Source organism: Leucopleurus acutus (assembly GCF_964270905.1).
Source record: "Leucopleurus acutus genome assembly, chromosome: 7".
NCBI lineage: Eukaryota > Metazoa > Chordata > Mammalia > Artiodactyla > Delphinidae > Leucopleurus > Leucopleurus acutus.
Window position 1 is genome coordinate 110445607 of NC_139150.1, and position 24856 is coordinate 110470462.

Here is a 24856-nt window from a genome sequence, read left to right on the forward strand (position 1 = left end):
AGATTTTACGTTACATACTACATGGGCTTAATGAAATAGGTTATTTGGTCAGATTAATGGAAGGACTTCTGGAATCATTCAAAGGTCATGCAAGAACTGTGGTTGAGGTTTTGGAGAGCTGGAGTCCTATTTCACTCTCCTGGAACTCATCGCTAGGCTAAATTGATGAATGTATTTTCTTTTCTTTTTTTTTAAATTTTTTTTTTTTTTTTTTTTTTTTTGTGGTACGCGGGCCTCTCACTGTTGTGGCCTCTCCCGTCGCGGAGCACAGGCTCCGGACGCGCAGGCTCAGCGGCCATGGCTCGTGGGCCCAGCCGCTCCGCGGCATGTGGGATCTTCCCGGACCGGGGCACGAACCCGTGTCCCCTGCATCGGCAGGCGGACTCTCAACCACTGCACCACCAGGGAAGCCCTTTTTAAAATTTTTTAATGGAGTATAGTTGATTTACAATGTTGTGTTAGTTTCAGGTGTACAGCAGAGTGATTCAGTTATACATGTACATGTATCTATTCTTTTTTGGTTCTTTTCCCATATAGGTTATTACAGAGTACTGAGTAGAGTTCCCTGTGCCATACAGTAGGTCCTTATTAGTTATCTATTTTGGGCTTCCCTGGTGGTGCAGTGGTTGAGGATCTGCCTGCCAATGCAGGGGACACGGGTTCGAGCCCTGGTCTGGGAAGATCCCACATGCCGCGGAGCAACTAGGCCCGTGAGCCACAACTACTGAGCCTGCGCGTATGGAGCCTGTGCTCCTGAGCCTGTGCAACAAGAGAGGCTGCGATAGTGAGAGGCCCGCGCACCACGATGAAGAGTGGCCCACGCTTGCCGCAACTAGAGAAAGCCCTCGCACAGAAACGAAGACCCAACATGGCCAAAAATAAATATAAAAATAAATAAATAAAATAGTTATCTATTTTATATAGAGTAGTGTGTATATATCAATTCCAATTTGTCCCTCCCCCGCTTCCCCCTTTGGGAACCCTATGTTTGTTTCCTACATCTCTGACTCTATTTCTGTTTCGTAAATAAGTCCATTTGTACCAGTTTTTTAGATTCCACATAGAAGTGGTATCCTATGTTATTTGTCTTTCTCTGTCTGACTTACTTCACTCAGTATGACCATCTCTGGGTCCATCCATCTTGCTCTCTAACCTAATCCCCTCCAAAGTTTGAGACTACAGTTTCGAAACCTTAATCACAGAGAATTATGTGTTTGAAGATTGAGGTTGAGGCAGCTAATACTGTGGTAACTTGTTTGCATCATTTTGGGTTTTTTGAGGGAAAAGGGGGCAAAGTTTGGAAGCAATTGCTTGAAGGTCACAGCAAAATCTGTGAGGTGTATTGACTTAGCTTGAGAAGTAGAAAATGAATAAAATTCTCCCACCTACCAAATGGATATTCCGGGGTTTACAGGTAACCCAACTGAAAAAAAAAGGAGAAGGTGAACAATGCCTGGTGCAACTCCGAGGTGAAAGTGGAGAGACCCGTCCAGTCTCCTTTTCCACATGGGGAGCCTATTCCCTACCAGTCTTGATTAAATTCAGGATGGGCAATATTGGGTCAAAACTCATGTGAAAAGAGTAAAAGTGAGTATCTTTACTTTCAAATTCTAAGTAAATTCAGGTACAGCTCAGTCCCCACCGGGAATTTACCCAAGTGGGACGTTACAATTTTGAATGTCAAACAGTGCAATCAATAAGGTGCTGACTAAAGCTAGTTGCTCATTCTGGGCAGCAAGTGACTTGACTGAAGTCTGTTGTTCTCTGCTCTGCATTAATAAGGCAAAGCTACAGCGCCCACCAAGGAGAGCGATCCCCTCTAGCTCTCTGCTGGGCAGCCCAAGCGTGGGCCCCTGGCCTTCCGAGCAGAGGGCCGGCCAGCTCTCAGCCTTGCTCAGACCCCTCCACTGGGCAGCCTTGTGCAGCCACAGCCCATCTGGTTGAGGCGACCTGGTATCATTTTGTTTAACTCAGTGTCGAACACATCTGGAGAAAAGACTTGTGAGAGGATTGGTGATGGCCAGTGACGCTTTCAGTTTTGTGGTGGTCATTTACCTACATGCACTGCTGTTCGAAGAGGAAGTCACTGTTTTCTCTGAAAATGTTTTCTTCTGTTTGATTATCCCTGAAGCACTACAGAATGTTTCATCTCTGAGCAGAGAGGGAGGTGGAAATTTCCATGGAATAGTATGAATCCTTACATCTGGGTCCTTATTCCAGTTTCTTACATAAACTTTAGAAAATTATCTCTTGAGCCTGAATTACCTTATTTGTAAAAACCCAGATGATATTATTTATTTCATAGACTTGAGATAAGGATTAAGTGAATTCTCAATACATGGAGATTTCCTCCCCAGCACCTGACGCATAGTAATAGGCATTTAACAACTCTAAATTTTCTCCCCACCACCGTGGTGTGGATGAAAGAATGCAGCACAGAATGGGAAGTCAGCAAGCCCAGATTCTAGCAGTAGCTGTTAAATTTATCAGTTGTGACACTGGATAAGTCACATAGACTCTAGTCTAGATTTCTTCTTCTATAAAAACAAGAGGTGTTCTTTGTGATGATAGCCATTCTGACAGGTATGTGATGATACCTCATTGTGGTTTGGATTTGCATTTCCATGATGATTAATGATGTTGAGCACTTTTCACGTGCTTGATGGCCATCTGTATGTCTTCTTTGGAAAAATGTCTATTCAGTTCTTCTGCCCATGTTTTAATCGGGTGGTTTGTTTCTGTATTGAGTTGTATGAGCTGTTTATATATGTTGGATATTAATCTCTTATCAGTCATATTGCAAATATTTTCCCCCATTCAGTAGGTTATCTTTTCATTTTGTTGATGGTTCCCTTTGCTGTGCAAAAAGCTTTTAAGTTTAATTAGGTCCCATTTGTTTATTTTTTATTTTATTTCCTTTGCTTTTGGAGATGGATCCAAAGAAATATTGTTGCGATTTATATCAAAGGGTGTTCAGCCTATGTTTTCCTCTAGGAGTTTTATAATATCCGGTCTTACACTTAGGTCTTTAATCCATTTTGAGTTTACAGATGTTGGTGAGGATGTGAAGAAAAGGGAACCCTCATACACTGTTGGGGGGAATGTACATTGATGCAGCCACTGTGGAAAACAGTATGGAGATTTCTCCAAAAACTAAAAATAGAACTACCATATGACCCAGCAATTCCACTCCTGAGTATATATCTGAAAAAAACAAAGACACTAATTCAAAAAGATACATGCATCCCAATGTTCATAACAGCATGTCACCAAGACATGGAAGCAACCTAAGTGTCCACCAACAGATGAATGGATAAAGAAGATGTGGTACATATACACAGTGGAATACTACTCAGCTATGAAAAAGATGAAATTTTGCCATTTGTAGCAACATGGATGAACATGGAGGATGTTAGGCTAAGTGAAATAAGTCAGACACAGGAAGACAAATACTGTATGATATCACCTATATGTGGAATCTAAAAACTACAATAAACTAGTGAATATAACAAAAAAGAAGCAGACCACAGATATAGAGTAACTAGTGCTTACCAGTGGGGAGAGAGGAGATGGGCAATATGGGGATAAGGGATTAAGAGGTACACCCTATTAGGTATAAAATAAGCTATAAGAATATATTGTACAACACAGGGAATCTAGTCAGTATTTTATGATAACTGTCATTGGAGTATAACCTTTAAAAATTGTGAATCACTATATTGTATGCCTGTAAATTATACAGTACTGTACATCAGCTATACTTCAATTTAATAAATAAATGAGAGGTGGAATTGTCTTTAAGGTTTCTTCTAGCTTGATAAACTTATGCTTATTGGCACATTTTTTTTCTGATTCAATTCTAAAATTTAGCACAACATTGTATCTGTTACCCAAGGGTTACTGCCTTTCACATTGTGTCGGCATTCATACTTTATGACACTCCTGTATAGGAAAGATAGTTAGCAAGTTTCCGGGGATCTGCACTCTGTCCCTTGGAAGAATAAAGGAAGACCCTGTCAGTAAATCTTTTTAGAAGGCATCTTACTTTTTTTTTTTTTTTAAATTAAAACCTGTACTTTTTAAAAAAAAATTTATTTATTTATGGCTGTGTTGGGTCTTCGTTTCTGTGCGAGGCCTTTCTCTAGTTGCGGCAAGTGGGGGCCACTCTTCATCGCGGTGTGCGGGCCTCTCACTATCGCGGCCTCTCCCGTTGCGGAGCACAGGCTCTGGACGCGCAGGCTCAGCGGCCGTGGCTCACGGGCCCAGCCGCTCCGCGGCATGTGGGATCTTCCCAGACCAGGGCCCGAACCCGTGTCCCCTGCATTGGCAGGCAGACTCTCAACCACGCCACCAGGGAAGCCCGGCATCTGACTTTCATGTCACAGGGATACAGCTCTCCGTAACGGACAGGGAGAATCTTAACCCTTTGAACATGGGCTTAGCTTCACAGTGCTGGACTGCAGAACCAGCCCAAAAGAGTCTACATTTGGTGCTTACATCTCAGGAGATGTTCAGTATTTGAAGTTCCAACCTTGAGATGCCTGCCAAAGGGTCATGGCCATTGCTCTCCATGCCCTGAGCTATTTCTAGGCTAGGTAACAGCACTGAATTCAAACTGATGTGTCTGTGGACGTAGGGGTGTCTGAGAGAATAAATGGACATTTGTATCCTATGAGGCTTTTTCACCCCCAAGTGCAGATACCTTTATTTTTAAAATTTTGGAAATTGATGGTATATAAAAGTGGAAAATAGAGAATCTCAGTCCTGGCTAATGATGGTATACAAGAATTTCATCCATGATGATTAAAACTCTATGTTTTAGAAGCCTTTGGGGAATTGTTGGAGATCTATCTGCAGAAGACGGGCAGAGTAAAAGTAATCTCTCCACAGCTGAAAGACAGAATAGAGGCAGATTCTCAAATACACAGCAAAATTGAAAAACTGCTGAATTGACTGTGAGTACCTAGCACAAGGAAGCATGATCTCTAGAAACCAGTGCAAATTCTCCAGAAATTAACTTTGTTTTTAAGGTTGACAGACTCATATATTAGGGCCTGAGTACCTGACATGTTGGGTGGTATATTTCACATTATCCTTGTGAACAAGTTGGAGAAGTGTGGATGAAACTGCAGCATTCATGTGAATTTACAGAAATCGAGCATTTCCATCAATCAGCTTGAACTTCCAAGGATTCTGGAGGACCTGGAGATTATGAGGGTAGAACTGGAGATATTTAGCATGGAGAAGAAACAAGTTTCTTTTTTCTGCCTTGAGAGGGCCAGGCATGGTAGCTGTTTTCAAAGATTTTTAACAGCTCTGTCATTGAAGAGGAATTTAGACATTCCTTGTGTTTCAAGTAGGACAATTTGGGATGAGGAAGGTAGAATTTTCTTAATCCACCAGAAAATGTTCCTGTCAACCAGTCTAGTGGAAGGGACAGTGTTTTGAGGTAGCAAATATGATTTCCCTGATGAGTTGAAGAGGAAGGTGGCCCAACATGGACGCAACTAGAGATGATCATACTAAGTGAAGTAAGCCAGAAAGAGGAAGACAGATACCACAGGATATCACTTATATGTGGAATCTAAAATATGGCGCAAATGAACCTATCTACAAAACAGAAACAGACTCGCAGACATAGAGAACAGACTCATGGTTGCCAAGGGGGAGGGGATGGGTGGGTGGGAGAGGGATGGGCTGGGAGTTTGGGGTTAGTAGATTCAAACTGTTACATTTAGAATGGATAAACCACAAGGTTCTACTGTATAGCACAGGGAGCTATATCCAATCTCCTGGGGTAAACCATAATGGAAAACAATATAAAAAAAAGAATGTATATATGTGTAGAACGGAGTCACTTAGCTGTACAGCAGAAATTAGCACAACACTGCAAATCAACTCTACTTCACTAAAAAAAAAGGAGGAGGCTGGTCATCTGTGTTGGATGCTGTCTAGGGGGTGCTTGCATTAAAGGGAAGTTGGATAAGATAATTCTTTCTGGTTCTCTCTAAACTTTCAGATGCCGAGATAAGGTTGAAGAAATAAGTTAGCGGTCAGAAAGCAAAGGAATATCTTCCCCTTTCTCATCATGACTAAAGGAGCATATTATGTTTTGTCACACAGAAAAGACTGCAATTCCCAAGTGCCCTGCACTAGAAATAAACCAGGAATAAGGAAACCTGCTAAAAGCTGTGAATACCAAGGATTTTCTAAGAGCATTATGCCATGGTTATAAGCTACCGGTAAAGGAGAATAGTTCTTTTTTTTTTTTCAAAAGACGAGAATATTTACCAAATATATCCAATCTGATCAGAACTGTCACTGTTCCAGATCATCTGAACTGTGGATACTGCACTGTCTCTCATATTCTAGGAGTGGTTTGTCTGAAAACTAGATCTCTTTGCACATGTAAGTAATTTTTTCCTTAGAGGTCAAAGTTGTCTATGAGTTTTTCTTTTCCTTCCTAGTCAGGTTGATGAAGGTTTTGATTCCCAGTTTAGGAAGTTGATAGATTTTGAACTCTTCTGACTGTGTAACCTATATTAAGAAACACCATTTATATCATGACCTGGACCTGGGATCATATATGCATTATAACTGAAATCAAATAGCTGAGAAACCATAGCTATACTTACATCCCCGTATAATACTCTGAAATTTTCAATTCAATTCCTTAATTGTTAAATACTGTTCATGTCCCTCTAATTTCACAGGATTTCCAGGTTGAAAAACACTACTGGAGTCATTAGTTGGAGAAAACTCCAACAATGGTAGAATCAATGGGAGAATTCAGGTCTTGTCATTCAGGACATTTGATCAACTTGCTACAGAAAGACAATCTTTGCATATATATTGTCAGAAAGGTCCTGGAATTTGCAATACATTTCCATGTTACTCTGCAGTTCCTTTCTTCCCGACTTTTCTGCCGACTCTCCCCCTACCACCCCACCCCCGAGGAAATCCTCATAGCTACCAGTGGAAAACATGAAAGGCTTGAGAGATGTATACGTAGACCACGTTCGTTCTGTGTATCTTAAAGCTTTACATCTAGAGAAGCAAGTTTTCGCTGAAAGCGCGTCTGTTTATGCGTACATTCAGGTGGCCGCCGAGATAATGGAATTGCTGACACACTGCTCAGAGCCACTTGGGTAACTAAGCATTCTTTTATTATCAGGAAGGCAAATGCAGTTTCGAAGATCAAAGTGGACACCCCCTGGAAGCTACATTTTTTACAAAAGGCTAAAGTGTCTGCCTTCCTAGGAGTCAAAGGGACTTAAAACAGAAAGGCAGTCGTACTGGACAGAATGCCATTGTTGACAGGATGGCAACCACCTAAGTAGGTGAGAGGAACAAGAGGTAATTTAATTCTGAAAGTTAGCACCTCTGCCAGCTCTGGGGTTAAGCAAGGTGGCTGATATTCTGATAGCCATAGCTGGGGTCTGCCTGACAAAAATTTCAACTGTCAGTGCAGGGACCGAGAATATTTCTGGAATTTTCACCATTTGAAATTCCTTTGGTAGCATTTTGATCCCACATCTTCAGAAAGCAGGGGCCCCACTGTTACAGTGGAAGTAAAGTAGAAGGTCGTTATAATCCAGTCACGATTACAGTACTTACTGGAAAAGTTATCATGGATGAATCCTTGCTCTCCAACATGGCAAACTTGAATAGTAGCTACAGGACCGTGGCTATTCTGCCATCAGCTGGCATGTAATAACAGATCCACCGTGTTTAGGGTCCTTCTGTATCCTCTCGACACCCACCTGACTTTAAATCCCACCCTAAGCCCCTTTGCCAAGACTTTCAGATGGTTACCTTCAGAGATGTCTAAAGATCATCTCTCAGCTGGGCCCACATCACACACTTACTAGAAACTCCTTCCCCTGGATTACTAAAAAACTTCCCTGGTGGTTTTCAATCTCCTTTAAATCTTGGCTGAAGTATTCCGAAGAGTAACAATGGGCTTCATCATTTCTTCTAAAAAACTCTCCAGGAATTTACGCGTCTGAAGAGGCCTCTTTCAGAAATTCTGGATACTTAATGAGTGCGCTTATTACAAAAGAAATGATTTCCCTTCGTTTTTATCAGACTAATGTCTTTTGAAATCCCCTTTGCTTTCCCAAGAGTTTATCTTCTTAGAGAATAGAATCGGAAGAAACATTTTCCTGATGTTTATCAAATGTTTACTGTAATTTAAAGTGAGTCACTGAAGTAATTTTTGCGCTTGGGAGTTTCTCTACTGTAAACTTTTATAGCCCGTGTTATTCAGGAATAGACAGTATTGATTTTTTTTGATGTTGAATGGTATGAGCTGTTTATATATTTTGGATATTGACCCCTTATTGGTCATATCATTTGCAAATATTTTCTCCCATTCTGTAGGTTGTCTTTTCGTTTTGTTCATGGTTTCCTTTGCTGTGCAAAAGCTTTTAAGTTTAATTAGGTCCCAGTTGTTTATTTTTGCTTTTATTTTCTTTGCTTTAGGAGGTGGATCCAAAGAAATATTACTGTGATTTACATCAAAGGGTGTTCTGCCTGTGTTTTCCTCTAGGACTTTTGTAGTATCTGGTCTTACATTTAGGTCTTTAATCCATTTATTTTTGTATATGGTGTTAGAGAACCATACAAATCAACATCAAAAAAGCAAACAACCCAATTAAAAAAATGGGCAGAAGACCTGAATAAACATTTCTCCACAGAGGACATGCAGGTGGCCAAGAGGCTCATGAAAAGATGTTCAGTATCACTAATTACCAGGGAAATGCACATCAAAACCACAATGAGATATCACCTCACACCTGACAGAATGGCCATCATCAAAAAACACCACAAATAACAAATGTTGGCAAGGATGTGGAGAAAAGGAAACCCTCATACACTGTCAGTGGGAATGTAAATTGGTGCAGCCACTGTGGAAAACAGCATGGAGGCTTCTCAGAAAACTAAACATAGAAATACCATATGACCTGGCAATTCCACTCCTGCGTATATTTCAAAAAAAAACACCCCAAAACACTAATTTGAAAAGATCCATGCACCCCAGTGTTCACAGCAGCATTAGTTATAATAGCCAAGATATGGAAGCAATGTAAGTGTCCATCAATGGATGAATGGACACGGAAGATACAGCCATGGTATATATATACAATGGAATACTACTCAACCACATAAAAGAATGAAAGCTTGCCATTTGCAGCAACATGGATGAACTTGGAGGATGTTATGCTAAGTGAAATAAGTCAGACAGAGAAAGACAAATACTGTATGTTATCACTTATATGTGGAATCTAAAAACTACTACAGACTAGTGAATATAACAAAAAAGAAGCAGACTCACAGATATAGAGAACAAGCTAGTGGTTACCAGTGGGGACAGGGAAGGGGGGAGGGGCAGTACAGGGGTAGGGGGTTAAGAGGTATAAACTATTAGGTATAAAATAAGCTACAAGGATATATTGTACAACACAGGGAATCTAGCCAATATTTTATAGTAACTATAAATGAAGTATAATCCTTAAAAATTGTGAATCGCTATATTGTACACCTGTAACTTATATATATTGTACAGTAACTATACATCAATAAAAAAATAAAATATTAGAAAAAGACAGTATTGATTTTAACGCATGTTAAATAGAATCTTAGAGAGTGTGCAAAGCCTTGATCTAGACACTTCTTTTGCACTAAGAAAAAATATAATAGTTTTAAAGTTATAAAGGTTTTAAGGATATCAAAAGGGTGAAGTATGAGGAAGAGATAATAGCATGCCTTGGGCAATCTCTGGGTAACTTTTGGAAAAAGTTCACCATTAACCATTAATGGTCCTAATAGTTTGTCAGGCTGAGCCATATTTTTTTCTTTTTCTTGACATAGACAGTTCTCCTGTCCACATTGGAAAAAAAGAATTTAGCTTTGTAGAAATCAATAGATTAGTGTAAACTTATATCTGTATAGAACTAAACTGGGGGCAATATTATCAAAGATCATCTACTCTGGGTCTGTCATTTGATTGAATTCCCCAAGTTTAAGTTCTGGGAGCAGCTGCTCGTCCGAAACATGGCCCTCCTTTATAAAGAAGCAATTCCCAGCGGGGCATGGAACCTAGGCCTAAATACTGGTTCATATTTTATATCGTTCCCTAATGAAGAAAAGTAAAATAGTTCATTTAAATAATCCTTTAGGGAAAAGCAGAAAGAACAGAGGGAACTGAAAATGAGGAAAGAACCTCTAAGAGAATGGCCGAAAGGGACTGCATCCCTTTTCCGTGCATTTGCCGTGAACTCTGCCTTTACTGATTCTCATACCGCACACGCCCTCTCACACTCAGAAAGTCCAAGAATGTACTCGGCACAGCTTGTGACTTTACACAACTTGCAGGTCTGACCTTTCCCCAGTGTTTTGCATACTTCTGCCACCCGTTTGATTCCATTTCATTAGAGATGGGTCTCCAGCTGACACGCCTGAGTTAGCTGCCCCTTCTCCCTTGGACCCTCCCTCAGCTGCTACTTACTCAAAAGGGTCGCTGGGATCCGCCCTCTGCAGCTCTGGAGGGATGGGGATCCTCTTGTAGTACATTTCCCAGTCGAAGGCGCCGCGCATGGCATCCCCGGCCTGGGCCTCGTACCCAAAGTGATTGTGGTCAATGACATCGATCATGGGGCACACGATGGTTTTGTGGTTGAGTGCAATTTGGTCTGAAAAATGAAAGCACGGAATAGGAAATGACACGCCTGCCCAGGTCATCTCTCATTTTTCTGCCAAGAGAAGCCCTTCCTAACGCGTCGTGCTCGCGGTCTGGTTCCCTGTCGCCTTCAGAGCACTTTGCGGAATCTCTGCTTGAATGCTGGGCTTAACGTGATGGGACAGTGATTAGGTGCAATTAGTGTTGTGGTATCCTCCTCGAAGAAAGTGATGTCCCAGAGATACCTGGAGAAGAGCATTTAGCTCTCCCTCTGTCACAGTTTTGCTCTGACCTGTCCCCAATCTGTCATTTTAGAGTGCACCCAACATGCTTGGAGTATAAACAGTCCTCGTGTTCCTTCAAGCATACAGCTAGAGCCTGCTGAGAAAATACTGGCCTGCTTTCTGGAGGTTCCAAAATGTAAATATTTAACTTCATGGGTTTTTTTAGCATCTCATCTTACAATGGCCATGATGGCTGTCCCTCCACCGCCCCCCAAATGCTGGCAGATTATACACAGAATTCTTTGCCCTCAGGCTTACCAGACATTTTGCCAAGTCCTATTTTGCTACTGTTCTTTAACATAGACTCTGTTTATCAAAGCTATACATTTTTATCTTCTCTCATCATAGCTGAAAATACGTTAGATGGTCTGATTCTACCGCTGCTATTCCTGCTACTGTTCAATTCTTGAGCAACTACTAAGTATACTCAGGCTGTTCCTAACCCTCCTAGCAACCCAGTGAGGTTGTTCTTATCATCATTCCAAGTTTACACATGAGAAACTGAGCTCAGAGAAGTTAAATAACTTGTCCAAGGTCGCTCATCTTTTGGCGGCAAGAATTAGGATGCAATCCCTGGTTAATGGTCCTGTGCTAAAGTCTGGGGTCTTTCCAGTTGGCCATGGTGCTTCTCTGAGGCAGAAAGGAGACTTATTTTCCAGTTGCACCTCCAGCTCCTCCCTTGTAGATGTTATTATGTGAGACCTGAACAGCCAGTGCTGGGAAGGGCATGTACAGGTACTTTGGCTGACCTAGAACAGCTACATGTGAAGTGTTGTCTTCCCAACAATGTGCATTTCGTCAGTATTTACTACAACAAACTAATAGTGTCAGACAGGCAGAACTTTTAAGTGCAAACACCTGCTTTCTGGTTCTTTGGAAGACCTTTGGATGTGGCGTGTGGAATAAAATACATTTAAGTATCTTTAAAAAAGAAAAGACATAATTTAGAAATAATGAGGTTTGGCTATTTCAGCATCATTATTCTGAAGACACTGATAAGGCAGGGCATGGAAACCACAGAATCCTATGGAAGATCTCCCCCCAGATCTACCTTTCTCTCTCCCTTTCTTTTTTTTTTTCCCTTTCCTTCCTTCCTTCCTTCCTTCCTTCCTTCCTTCCTTCCTTCCTTCCTTCCTTCCCTCTCTTCTTTCTTTCTCTTTCATTCATTCATTCACTCCTTAAATTAATCCCACCAAGAGCTCTGTGGGCGTTGTGTTCACCTGGGCAAGCCTTGCAGTGGGCTTTAGTCTTTAAGTGGCATTCCCCCATAGATGTCTTTGACAGAGGAGACCATCATTACTGTGTCCAAAATATTTCTTCTATCACCTCTGCAGGTATTTGAGTATTAAGGTTTCAGTGACTTTCTTCAGTCAAATTCAGAATCAGGTTGATTTGCAAGTTCCTTGACCAACAAGGAGTCTCAAGGTGACCCGAAGAGAATTAGTCTGTTAAACTGTCAACTTTCCCTTCAAATTTCCTCTCAGCTCTCATCCAGCAGCACCAGCTCCGGGTGAGAGTAGCATGACTAATTTTTCATCTAAGGCTTGTGTCTACATTTCAATTTCCAGGGATCAAACAAACAGACTCTTAATGGGAAATTGAAATTCAGGTAAAATCCCAAGGTGAAAAATGAACCAAGAAACTGTGTGGTTCCACTTTTTTTTTTTTTTTCCATTTTGGAGGATGTGTCAAGACACTGATAGAGGAAAATAAAAAAAGATAGTGGTCCTGAGCGTGAATCATTTCTTACCCATCAGGCCTATAGGAAATGAAATGCTTCAATGAGAAAAAGTGGGCTTCTCTGTCTTTTCCCTCTTTTTCCCTTTTTTTTTTTTTTGTTAGGTGCATATGAACAATCAGAGCCTTGATAATTGGCATTTAGGGCTTGCTTTGGTTCATAAATAAATTAGGCCTTGTGCTGACTTGAGTATTCAGCACCATATAGGTCAAATTCCGTTTAAGGGAAACTGATGGTTGCTGATGAAACTCTAAATTGCTAGGTCCTTGGACAAGCTACTTTTAATTAAAAGCTCAGAGGAATCTCTGGCCATTAGGAGCCTAGAAACATCCCTGTTGATGAGGGTGTCTGGGCGGTTGTCTGTGGGGCAGAGTGTGGCTCTGAGATGCCCTGGAGCCTTAGTTGCTGGTCATTTCCTGTTTCAAATGCAACACAATTTCAATTGATTTTTTCCCCCACATCGTTTACTAATGGAGCTTTGCTGCTTCTATCTGAAATCCTGCACGGTTCTCAATAGAAAATGATTCTGAGGCAGCTATTGTGAAGGAGGTTGTTAACTGGCTTTAGCTCTGAGGCCAGGGATATAGTTACAGTAAAAGTTGATTTAGTGAAATGTGGAAGAACAGAAAGGAACTCAATATGTGCGCACCGAGAACTTTTTAGAAACACACTTTTTCCCTCAGCCTTACAATTTATTCCTTAGCTACTACTGGGCTTGATCTCTGACTTAACTGTGAAATTAAAAAAATACTGGTGCTTGGACTGAACCTCATGCAGGTGTTCGAGCTTGAGTGGTTTTCAGGACTTCTGTGTTTCTAGCAGTTCAAGTGATAGTCTTCTAGTGATCATTTAAGATGTATCACCTGGACGGCAGCTCTGAGTGTTTGAGGGATTGTGTGTAAACATGATGGGGGGGGTCGTATATTTAGGGAGCTAAGCTGGTGCAGGAGTGGAAAAGAGAATGGCCTTATAAATCCAGGGAAAATGTCAGTGTGCTTTTAGTTTAACTGTATTCTGGGGCTGAATACTTTTCTCATCTCTTAACAGTCCTATAACACTTGCTAAACTCTGTGTGTGTGTGTGTGTGTGTGTGTGTGTGTGTGTGTATTTTAATCATACTGTGCTTATAGGTAGTATAATGAATACTTTTTCCTTTTAGTGTTTACTCAGTGAATGTCTAAGATAAAGAAATCAAACCTTTTCAAACCTTAAGTTAGACTGCAGTTGGTATTACCTAAAATGTCAATTTCAATGTGGTTTTCTAGTTACCTATACGTCCCAGCAATAGTTAAGATAGAATTCACCGCTCCCACTGTAAACCTCGTAAGAGGGGTCTCTAGCCTTTGTCGATGGCGGATGACATAGAAGCGCACGGCACCCTCCCCCGCCTCCCCCGGAGGCCCCGGGGGGCTGAGGGTCACTCACTGAGGAGCGGGGGAAGCCAGTTGACGTTGACCTCGCAGTGGGAGTCCAGGAACGTAAGGACCTCGCCTCTGGCCATGGACGCCCCCAGGAGTCGGGTCCGGATCAGCCCTTCCCTTTTCTTGGTGCGAACAATCCTCACTTTGGAAAACCGAGCCATGTATTCTTCCAACTTCTCCTTCAGGTGTTCTGGGAAGGAGGGAGAAGAACGGGTACAGAAAGAACACAGGACATTAGTTGTAGCAGAATTACCCCCGGGCGTCTGTGTGTGGAGAGCGTGAACGGTGAAGCCCAGCGGAAGCCCATCTTCTCCTCGTTTCATCGCAAGGGGAAAGACGAGTAAGATTTCATGCCTAGAGGTCTCTATACCTTACAAGTTGCAGAATGCTCCACAGGATGCAAACGCCGCCCTTTGGACACTGACCCGCTGGCACTCCACCTTGTGGTTTCTGTGGACCAGGGACCACCAGACTGCAGCCTCGCCAGCCTGCACCCAGGTGGGCATCCGCCCTGGGTCCCTGCTGGTGACGTCAGGTGAACGTTCCAGCATATGGGCTCTTGCCAACAAGAGGGCCCTTTCTGGCAAGGCTTTGCCTAGTGTTCTCTGTGTTGAAAATACTGCATGTAAAAACCACAGGAGAGAAAAAAATACCTCTCAAATCAACAGGAAGCAAACAGATTTTCCCTCCTGTGAGGCAATAGCAAACTGGCACGCAAGTTCAGCCCATGGCTCCTGATTTGAAGTGGAAAGTGACTGATTTGCTGTTAAAATTAGATGTGAAGAGGGATAGGCAGATGAGATGCTACGTAATCACTGTGGACTTAGGTCTTTAAGATTAGAAAAAAATTTGGAAATGTTTCTTTGCCTAATTAAAAACAAACAGCGGGAACAAAATCAAATCAGATAACTTATTTACAGACTAAAACATTTCCTACTGGCTGTGATAAAATGCATTAATCTCTCAGTTCTTTTTTCAAGCCAAATAAGTGTGTTTTGGTGGCTTTCTTTCTGTGGGATATATACTCATCTCTGCTTTCAGTCTCCTGCATGTAAAACTTGAGGCGGGCTCTCCTGGAGCTTCTAACAAGCATAGTCTACTATTAATTGAAACAGCATCTTAGCATGCTGTTTGTTCTGTAGGTTTCACTTTCAAACTTTCTCTGCGTGTTTGCATCAAGGACAGTATTATTATTGTCTCCTCCTATGATCTGTAACCATAGGGATTCATGGAAGGATTTATGATCTCTTTCCTGCTCTCCAATTTAACAGATGTCAGAATTACTCTGCAATGGAGTTTCTCTGCATGCAAGGGTTTACCCTTATTCCTTTTTTTTTTTTTTTTTGGTGCGCCACATGGCACGTGGGATCTTAGTTCCCCGACCAGGGACCGAACCCGCACCCCCTGCATTGGGAGCGCGGAGTTCCAGCCACTGGACCGCCAGGGACGTCCTTATCCTTGTTTTTATTGCTTCTGATTATTGGTGAAGTGATTAAAAAATTCTCAATTTCCTTTATTTTTCTTGACTGCCCTATAAGTATGTTTTACCAATGGGTCAGTTAAAATATTTCACATTCTAATTTTTATCGTAAAAGAATGCTGGTGCGGTCTTCCACAAGAATATTTTAGATCAAATTATGCCCCCCTCTATTTTGTTTTCCCTGTAATGAACAGAGATCTGCAGATCAGACTCTAGAGTGCAAAGTTTACAGGATTTGGAGTCAGGCCAGGCCTGGGTGGGAAGTCTGTGATGATGAAGGATGTGAGTAGGTGCTGCAAACTCCCTAAACCTGACTCGGGGGGAATTTTTGTCCTCTTAGAGGGTGGAGGAGGGTCAAACTTTTGACTACAGACCTGACAGTGCTCATTCAGTAAACATTTATTAAGCCAATAATTGGAGACCCCAGTAAATCACTTGTACTTAGGAAGAGAAACAGCATTTCTTCTTCTTTTTTAAATATTTATTTATTGGCTGGCTGCATAGGGTCTTAGTTGCGGCACGTGGGATCTTTCGTTGTGGCATGTGGGTCATGGCAGTGTGTGGGCTTCTTTCTAGTTGTGGCGCACAGGCTCCAGAGCGCATGGACTCTGTAGTTGTGGCGTGTGGGCTTAGTTGCCCCGTGGCATGTGGGATCTTAGTTCCCTGACCAGGGATCGAACTGGCGTCCCCTGCCTTGCAAGATGGATTCTTAACCACTGGACCACCAGGGAAGTCCTAGAAACAGCATTTCTAAGTAGCTGAAGGAATGCCTTAGAATGCTAAGTTTGAAAGATGAAAAATATAGACTTTTGTATTTCTCAGTGAGCTTTGGATAATTCATCGTCTTCGTTTATTGCCAATTTAAAGCGAAACACTTTCGGCTAGCCATGAACGAGCTGGTATGAGTTGATGGCTGTGTGGTAGAGTCTCACCTAGGAGGCTGGCTGTCCCGTGTCTCTCTCTGCTTTGAGCCAGGTGTGCTGTGCCCCCTCCCTTTGGCTCTCTCCTCCCCTCTCCACTGTGTGCAAGCTCCAAGGAAGATTCCCAAGGGCTGTACAGCCCAGTGCCGCCTCTGAGGGAGCCTGGAGCTTACTGTCCTGTTAGGGAAATGAAGCAGAGGCCCGCCATCCAGGTGTGCTATCAAAGGCATGATAAGTGATCGGTGATCCGTACGAGGGCTCTGTGGGTACCAGTTGTGAAAGGCCTGTGTTCTGTTAGGACTTCGCACAGTAATCAATGTTTAGGAAAACTTTATAATCTCATTCCTGTAATGTATTCAGTCATTGAAATCCTTCCGTGTCACCAACATACCAACAAGAATCACTCTCTAAGTTTATGTGTAAATCAGTTGTTTGGACCACAGGACATACCGTCTTGTGGAAACAGTGTCCCCACAGTCATAGGGGACTGAAAATAGATCATGCACATTTGCTAAACCCACCCAAACAGTGTTCTTCACTCTTTCTTTAAACCTCACGGTTCTTCTGTCAGATGTACCACTGTGGGTACCATCTCGACAATCTGAGTGTGTTCACTGCTTTCCTCTCTGACCCCTAAGGACTACAGGAGTCTCTTCTGGGGGAGAGGAAGGTTAATTCTCTGGAGCTGCGTATGAGAAAGTGCTTCTTTCTAGAAGAGATTCGCCTCCCACGTGTCCCAAAGCAAGAAGCAGGGGGTTGTCGGTCACCCGCGAGGGATTGTCCCAACTTGGGATTTATGCTTCCACACTTTCTAGTTTATAGGAAACTCTCTGGAACTTGGTGGGAGCATCTCTACATGTTGCCTTTCCCTCTCTGTACATTTTCTGATTCCGTGTATTTTTCTTTTATCAAAGCCCATTTTAATGTACTAAAAAGACTGTCCGGTATGAATTCACTAATCTCAAGAGGTTTGACCCCAAAGTGAGTCCATTAAGCGTTCAAATCAACTCCTCTAATTTGAACTTTGCAGTAATAATTAGGTTGCTTTGCCTCCGAATAATGTTCTAGTTGACTGCCCCTTGGAGGGGTCCGTTGTCTCTTAGTAGTTCAGTTGTAACATCTAATTAACCATAACTCACGATGAAGACGGGTATTTTCCATCTGATTAGCAAATTAGGCTCTCATACAAGGGAGTTCCTGGGGATGGTAGAGATGGCTTTAAATTAAAAGCAGTTTGCATTTCTTTTGTATGAACAGTTTCTAGATTCATTTCTAAAATATTATTCAAATGGTTTTCAACATGATTTTGTATTTTAATTCAAGTACAGCATCTTTGAAGATCCCTTTTGAACTCATCTAATTTTAAAGAATAACGAGAATGTATGGTAGTTTTATAAAGCAGACATTTCGTTAAATAAATTTATATTTATTTATTTACGTCTTTATTTTGGCTGTGTTGGGTCTTCATTGTTGCACAGGCTTTCTCTAGGTGTGGCGAGTGGGGGCTACTCTTCGTTGTGGTGCACGGACTTCTCATTGTGGTGGCTTCTCTTGTTGCAGAGCATGGGCTCTAGAGCGCAGGCTCAGTAGTTGTGGCACGTGGGCTCAGTAGTTGTGGCTTGCAGGCTCTAGAGCGCAGGCTCAGTAGTTGTGGTGCACGGGCTTCGTTGTTCTGTGGCATCTTCCCGGACCAGGGCTCGAACCCATGTTCCCTGCATTGACAGGCAGATTCTTAACCACTGAGCCACCAGGGAAGTCCTAAAGCAGACATTTTTTTATTGACTAGGAAACATCCGTAGAACCATTAACTTTTTTTTTTAGTTGGTGGCCCTAGACTAGCGGTGGGTATATTACTGTTAAAATCCACTGAGTGGTACCCTGATGACCTAGAAGAATTAATATAATTTCAAACACGACAATTTCTGCCCAAGGTTTATTGTATCACTGGGGGGTAATAATGAAATGATGAGTTTTACTCAAGTGAAATTTTGGTGTCTTGCTACCGTGAACATTAAATGTAGCAGTTTTCTGAATGTACTTTTCCTTTTTTTCTAGGGAGTTCACTTACGCGCCACAAACTGACACTATATTTAGTATTTAGTGTAGCAACTAAGCACTAAAAAGTCACCTTCAGTGATTTTTAGTCCAGAGCCAAGGACATGAGTTGTAGACCGATTACTGACTGGCCCTATGCCTTTGGTTAAGTCACTTCAATTTTCCTCACCTATGGAACGTGATGGGTTGATCTTAAATATTCCTTCCAGTTCTACGATTCTGTAATTTCTCTCGTCAAGTTTTACTTATGGCATAGATATTATCTATCAAGTATTTAGTTTTTCCTAAAAAACATCCTAATTGTTGGTCTTTTGGTGTTTCTTTGGGCTGCATATCACTTTGGAAAGCAAGAGTCAAGTCAAAATAAAGCTGACATGTATCAGACGTTTAGTCAAAAGGCAAATGCCAGGGTCTTATCTTTGGTCAGGACAGCATCTGTCTAATCTCCTGCAGCTCCCTGTCTATAAGACTGTCACTGATATCAAAATCATGACCTTGAAGCACTTTAAGTTCATCAGAGACCTAGATCTGTTCAATAAGTTATGCTTATTATGTCAGAAAAATACAGTAGCAGAGTTTAGACAGCTTTCTAGTCTACTTTGAGAGAGTGTTCCCAAGGGGACAGGGAATCTAAGTGACCATCAGTTTTACAGTGCAAGGCCAGGGTGTCCCAAGTGGTGGACTCACCAAAGGCTGGACAAACAGCTGCCCTGGGTTCAGCGGCTGGAATTGTTGCCAAGTTCCTTCTATCTCCTTTGAATCCCCTAATTTAATCTCAAGGACAGAGCAAGAGGGGCAGGAGACCCTACTGATCTGGAGATACGAGTTTCTATACCTAAATACTTATTATAGAGCTGAAATTTCTTTGATGTTTATACGCTGGTGTTGGTAGATAGAATGTAGCAGAATATGGCCTTAAGAGCCTATAGAATATACGTTAGTTATTGTGGGTGATACCTGATGATGAAGTGAAATGTGTTATAAACACACAGAAATATACATACCTTAAACCTTCCTGGTTCATCCTTTTACAACAAGAATATACTCTTAAGTATTCTGGGTAATCTGAGGTCTTATCACAGTGACAAGAAGTACTTCACAGTTAGAGACTGTAGGATATTCTTCCACTTCTCAATCTACTTGACACAGGCCGTGTGTATATTTTAATCCCAAGTGGCAGTGTTAAGGATAACTGTCTACTTAGCAGTGTAGAGACATTTTCTGTATTCTTTATACAGGAGAAATGTATGTCTCTAGTTAACTCCAGAAAGCTGTCAATCTCTTTACATCCTAGTTGACCACACTAAGTATGTCCCTTTTCATAGCATTCAAATATAAGCATTTCATATTATCTCTAGAGCACAAAAAATTCAACCAAGAAAGTATTAGAATTGCTGGAACTGTATCTAATTGCTTCTATTATGATTTCAACTGAGTTCTGTTTCCAAATGTCTTATTTTCTGTTCTTTTAATGTACAAAGCATCTTGAGTCATTTGGGAAATAGCTGGGACACTAAACTTAAATAAATAGACAACATATATTCCAGCTAATATTAAAAAAAAGAAGAGATAGAATGTCACCCTTTACAACCCCTAATGAGCTAATGGGTCAAGCTAACATCACAGAAGGAGCCAGGTCACCTGTTCTGTGCTTCCTGATAAGGGAACACATCACTGCCTAGGAAGCATTCTTAGCAAAGTGCTGAATCTGAATTCGGTCATGCCTATAGAACTAACTACCAACTTATAGGAAATAAAGGATCGATGAATACGTGAAATGGCGCATCTGGGAGATAATCAGCAAAATCTAAACTATAGAGATTCCTCCAGGGCGAATGGCTTGATTTCTTCAACAAATAAATTAGAAGAAGAAGAAGAAAAAAGAAACGGAAAGAGAATCCTAAACATTAAAAGACACTTAAGAGGGCTTCCCTGGTGGCGCAGTGGTGGAGAGTCCGCCTGCCGATGCAGGGGACGCGGGTTCGTGCCCCGGTCCGGGAAGATCCCACGTGCCGCCGAGCGGCTGGGCCCGTGAGCCATGGCCGCTGAGCCTGCGCGTCCGGAGCCTGTGCTCCGCAGCAGGAGAGGCCACAACAGTGAGAGGCCCGCGTACCGCAAACAAAAAAAAAAAAACTCAGAGGTCTTTTCTTTGAAATATTTTTGCTGGGTATTTTGAACTCACCACAGATTGATCCATTTTAATACAATGGAAACATTTCTGTAGAAACATTTCTACTTTTTAATAATTCAGTAGTTTTATTTTATTTTAAACATCCTGTGTATTGCAAGGAATAGGTCATATAGTTTATAAGTTTTCATTTGCACCACATACATGATAATTTAATCTAAATGCACAAATGTAGAAGTCTTACCATCAATATTACGAAAAGTCATTGGTTCAGTGTTATACTATTTGACCCTGTAAATATTTAAGAATTTTGCCAAAATAGTGTTAGGCTTTAGTCTGTAAATATTAGAGAATAGTTTAATTCTAGAAAAACATTACACATAATGCACTCTTTTAAATAAAAAAACCCTATATAAATATCAGTTGAATTATCAGTGTTGACATAGGAGAAAATAATCTCTAAGCTCATCTAGATCACCTCTTCCTTTCACCTATTTAGTTTTTTTTTTTAATTGTGGTGAAATGCACATAACATAAAATTTACCATTTTAACTATTTTTAGTATACAGCTGAGTCAGTAGTGTTAAGTATTATATAATCAAAATGGTTGTGCAGTTGTGCTACAGACCGTTTGATCTTGCAAACTAAAACTCTTATAACCGTTAAATAAGTCCCATTTCCCCCTCTCCCCAGCCCTTGGAAACCACCATTCTACTTTCTGTTTCTATGAGTGTGACTGCTCTAGGACCTCATGTAAGTGGAATTATACAGTATTTGTCATTTTTATTATTGGCTTATTTCACTCAGCGTAATGTTCTCAAGGTTCACCCATGTTGTAGCCTGTGTCAGAGTTTCCCTCCTTTTTCAAGATGAATAATAGTCCATTGTATGTATAGATCCCATTTTCTTTATCCATTCGTCAATTGGCATTTGGGTTGTTTCTGTCTTCTGGCTATAGTGAATAATGCAGCTATGGGTATCGGTGTACAAATGTCTTTACAAGAGCCTGCTTTCAATTGTTTTGGATATATGCACCCAAAATGGAATTGCTGGAGCGTGCGGTAATTCTATTTTCAATTTTTTGAGGAATCACCACACTGTCTTCCAGAGCAATTGCACCATTTTCCATTCCCACCAGCAATGCACGGGATACTTATTCAATTTTAAAGCCCTTGTGATCTTTTTGGTAAAATGTGTATTTAACTAAATCCTGTTTTAGTTGAATGTGGAGGAGAACTCTAGCCGAAGTCTTGAGAATGACCAGAAAATTCCCCAATGACTCTTCCTAATTCACTGAATATCAAATATTCTATAAAGAAAGAAAAATCTGAGTACCGACAATGACAAATACTTCCAATGTAGAATACACCAGCTCTCAAATTAAGAAAGGAGCACAGATGCCAGTTTCAGGACTAAAATTGTTCAAGAAAAGCCTCCAGCACATGGTTCTTTTTTTCTCACTGTAGTATAGACTGATCAAGAACACCTTATTTGAAAACATCCTAGTTCCCAGTCTAAACACTCCTTGTGGTTTAGAGTAAACAACATCTGATTACAGGCGTCTATGCCAGTTTGTCTCTGCACTATGCCCGCCTCTTCCAGCCTCAGGCATGAGGCCTGCAGGCTCCATCAGGGACCCCCAGAGCCCTGCCCTCTCTCAGCCTGAATTATCAGTTCTATACTTTGTACTTAATTATCTTAGTTAATCTCCTCATATTTACCAATATATCTATCTTCTCGTTCTTCCCAGAGAAGTCACTACTTATCTTTCAATGATTCCTTTAATGTGTAAGCCTGTCAGAAATGCACATTTTATAAGATAATTTGTCTTGAGACATAAGAGGCTTTTAAAAATAAATTTAACCAAGAATAAAACATCAAAAGGACCAGTATATTTATGCTTTTTCTCCTCTAAAGCCCTTAAGGGTAAAAGTCCTATTCATAAATTTCACACTTTTCCAACTACTTCAACAACTTCTTAATACATTGTGCTGGATGCCAGGTTATGTGATTTTAAGCTGATTGTTTTTGTATTCCAACATTAATGCTACTGCTAACTATTGATTTATTTGTACCTTCACACACATTCATACCTTGGAATAAGCAGTGTTTTGTGAGCTGGTTTGACTCCTAGCGACCATCTTAAAAATTGGGACTAAGTGAGTTTTTCCCATCAAAATAATGATTTTTCTGTAACTTGTTTTCCTAAGACAAGATCAAGTCAAGAAATACAAACTCTGGGCATAAACAATTCCAAGGTCATATGAGCCCATCAACAAGGCTAGTAACAGGGTGACATCACAGCCTCCCAGTGAAATCAAATGCTGCTTGTATCAAACCAGCAAGCTACACAAGATCACCTTTGGATCCACACCATTTGGATCCAGTCATTTTTTTCTTAAAAAGCAAACCCGAAACACTGTAATATCCCTTTTCCTAAAAAGCAAACCTTCTTTGACCCGCACCCTCTTCCAGCTTTGGGATTTGAAAATTCATTTACGGAATTTTTAGAAAACTCAAAGTTGTAAAAAACCAAAGCTGGGATGCCTGAGAAAGGGAGAAATTGATCTTCAGCAAGTGAAAAAGCATAAAATTCAGGCAGAACAAAAAACAAAGACAAACTATAAGATGCCATACACCAGCACAGATATCAAATGGGAGAAACAGAATCTCTGCCCTTTTGAAAGGACTTTCAATTCTGCATTTCTCTGGAGTTGAAGCAAACCTAGTGTCTTTCACACATACGTGCTACAAGCCATTTTGTTTTTCTTTCGTTTCTCTGGAGCATCTATTGGAATTACTGGGTGGGAATGTTATATGGGTAGAGTTATAGGGACCAGTAATCTCAAATTAGCATTTGTGTGAGTGATTGAATACTGTCACCCAATAACTGCCCAAAGGGCCATAAAAACCTCTGGGGTTTGGCTTGACTTCACAATAAATAAAGACAAATTGGAAAGAATCCCTCTAAACAGTTCGTGTGAGAAAAATGCTATGTCAAAATTTCAATTTAGATGAGGCGAGAGCTAAATTAAATATCTGGAAATTGGTCCTGTTCCCAAGGCTACCGAAACTCCCAGCGCCTCACAATATTCTTGTACTGCAATATAGGAGGAGACATGCAGGAAATGAGCTGTCTGCCCTTGTTGAGGAAAATTGACTTGCTAAAGGTACGTCCTCCCAAGGCATTGCTCCATTTCTTGATAATACTATTAAAGAGTGAAAAGGAGAGGGACCATAGAAGATACTGTCTTGGCTCAAAATTGATAAAAGAAAATACAAAGAGGACCAAAAATGTGTCTCATGTCCTTGAATGAAAAGAACCAATAGAATAAGTAGCAAAATATGACAAAGTAATATATAGAAATAATAAATCTATATTTATTGAGTGCTTATAATTTCTGAGATATATTCATGTGCTAATTTATTACATCCTCATTTTACAGATGAGAAAAATGATACTCATTTGCCAATGAGGAAAATGAGGGTCAGAAAGGTTAAGAAATTTGCCCAAGATCATACAGTAAAGGGAGTCTGAAATATTTTAAGTACTCAATAAATGTCAGTGATTACATGTCAGGAGGAAAAGAAAAACTTGAACCCAAATGTATCCATTAGGAATCTTCTAAGTATAGGGAATTTAATGTAGTGAATTAAGTATTTATAGTAATATATATATATAATTATTATAGAAGACCTGGAAAGTTTAGGAAAGTGGAAAGAAGAGGAAAAAAATCGATAAGAATTATACCACTAAAAGGCAATCACTGAATAAGTCAGACAGAGAAAGAAAAATACTGGGTGGTATCACTTATATGTGAAATTAAAAAAAAAAAGTCAAATTCATAGAAACAGTAGGAAAGTGGTTGCCAGGGCCGGGGAATAGGGAGAGGTTGGTAAAGGGTAGAAACCTTAGTTATAGGCTGAATGCGGTCTGAGGATCTAACGTGGAACATGGTGACCGTAATTGGTAACAGTGCGTTGTGTGATTGAAATTGCTAAGAAGGTAGAACTTAAGTGTTCTCACCAAATATATATATACGATGATGATGTGTTTAAGTTGACATGTACGTTCATCAAATCATCATGTTTTACACTTTAAATATCTTACAATTTTATTTGTCAATTATACCGCAATAAAGCTGAGAA

The 24856-nt window shown here is 40.8% G+C and overlaps 1 protein-coding gene across 1 annotated transcript in view; it reads right to left on the reverse strand.

Moving 5' to 3' along the window:
- The window catches only part of GALNTL6 (polypeptide N-acetylgalactosaminyltransferase like 6), a gene marked incomplete at both ends in the record, with an annotated part of 1125661 nt that overhangs the window by 178765 nt on the left and 922040 nt on the right, over nucleotides 1-24856 (reverse strand). Inside the window, 2 exons of the mRNA XM_082841967.1 lie at nucleotides 10511-10694; nucleotides 14129-14314. Of these exons, the coding sequence (XP_082698093.1) occupies nucleotides 10511-10694; nucleotides 14129-14314 (370 nt within the window). The remainder of the gene's footprint in view (nucleotides 1-10510; nucleotides 10695-14128; nucleotides 14315-24856) is intronic.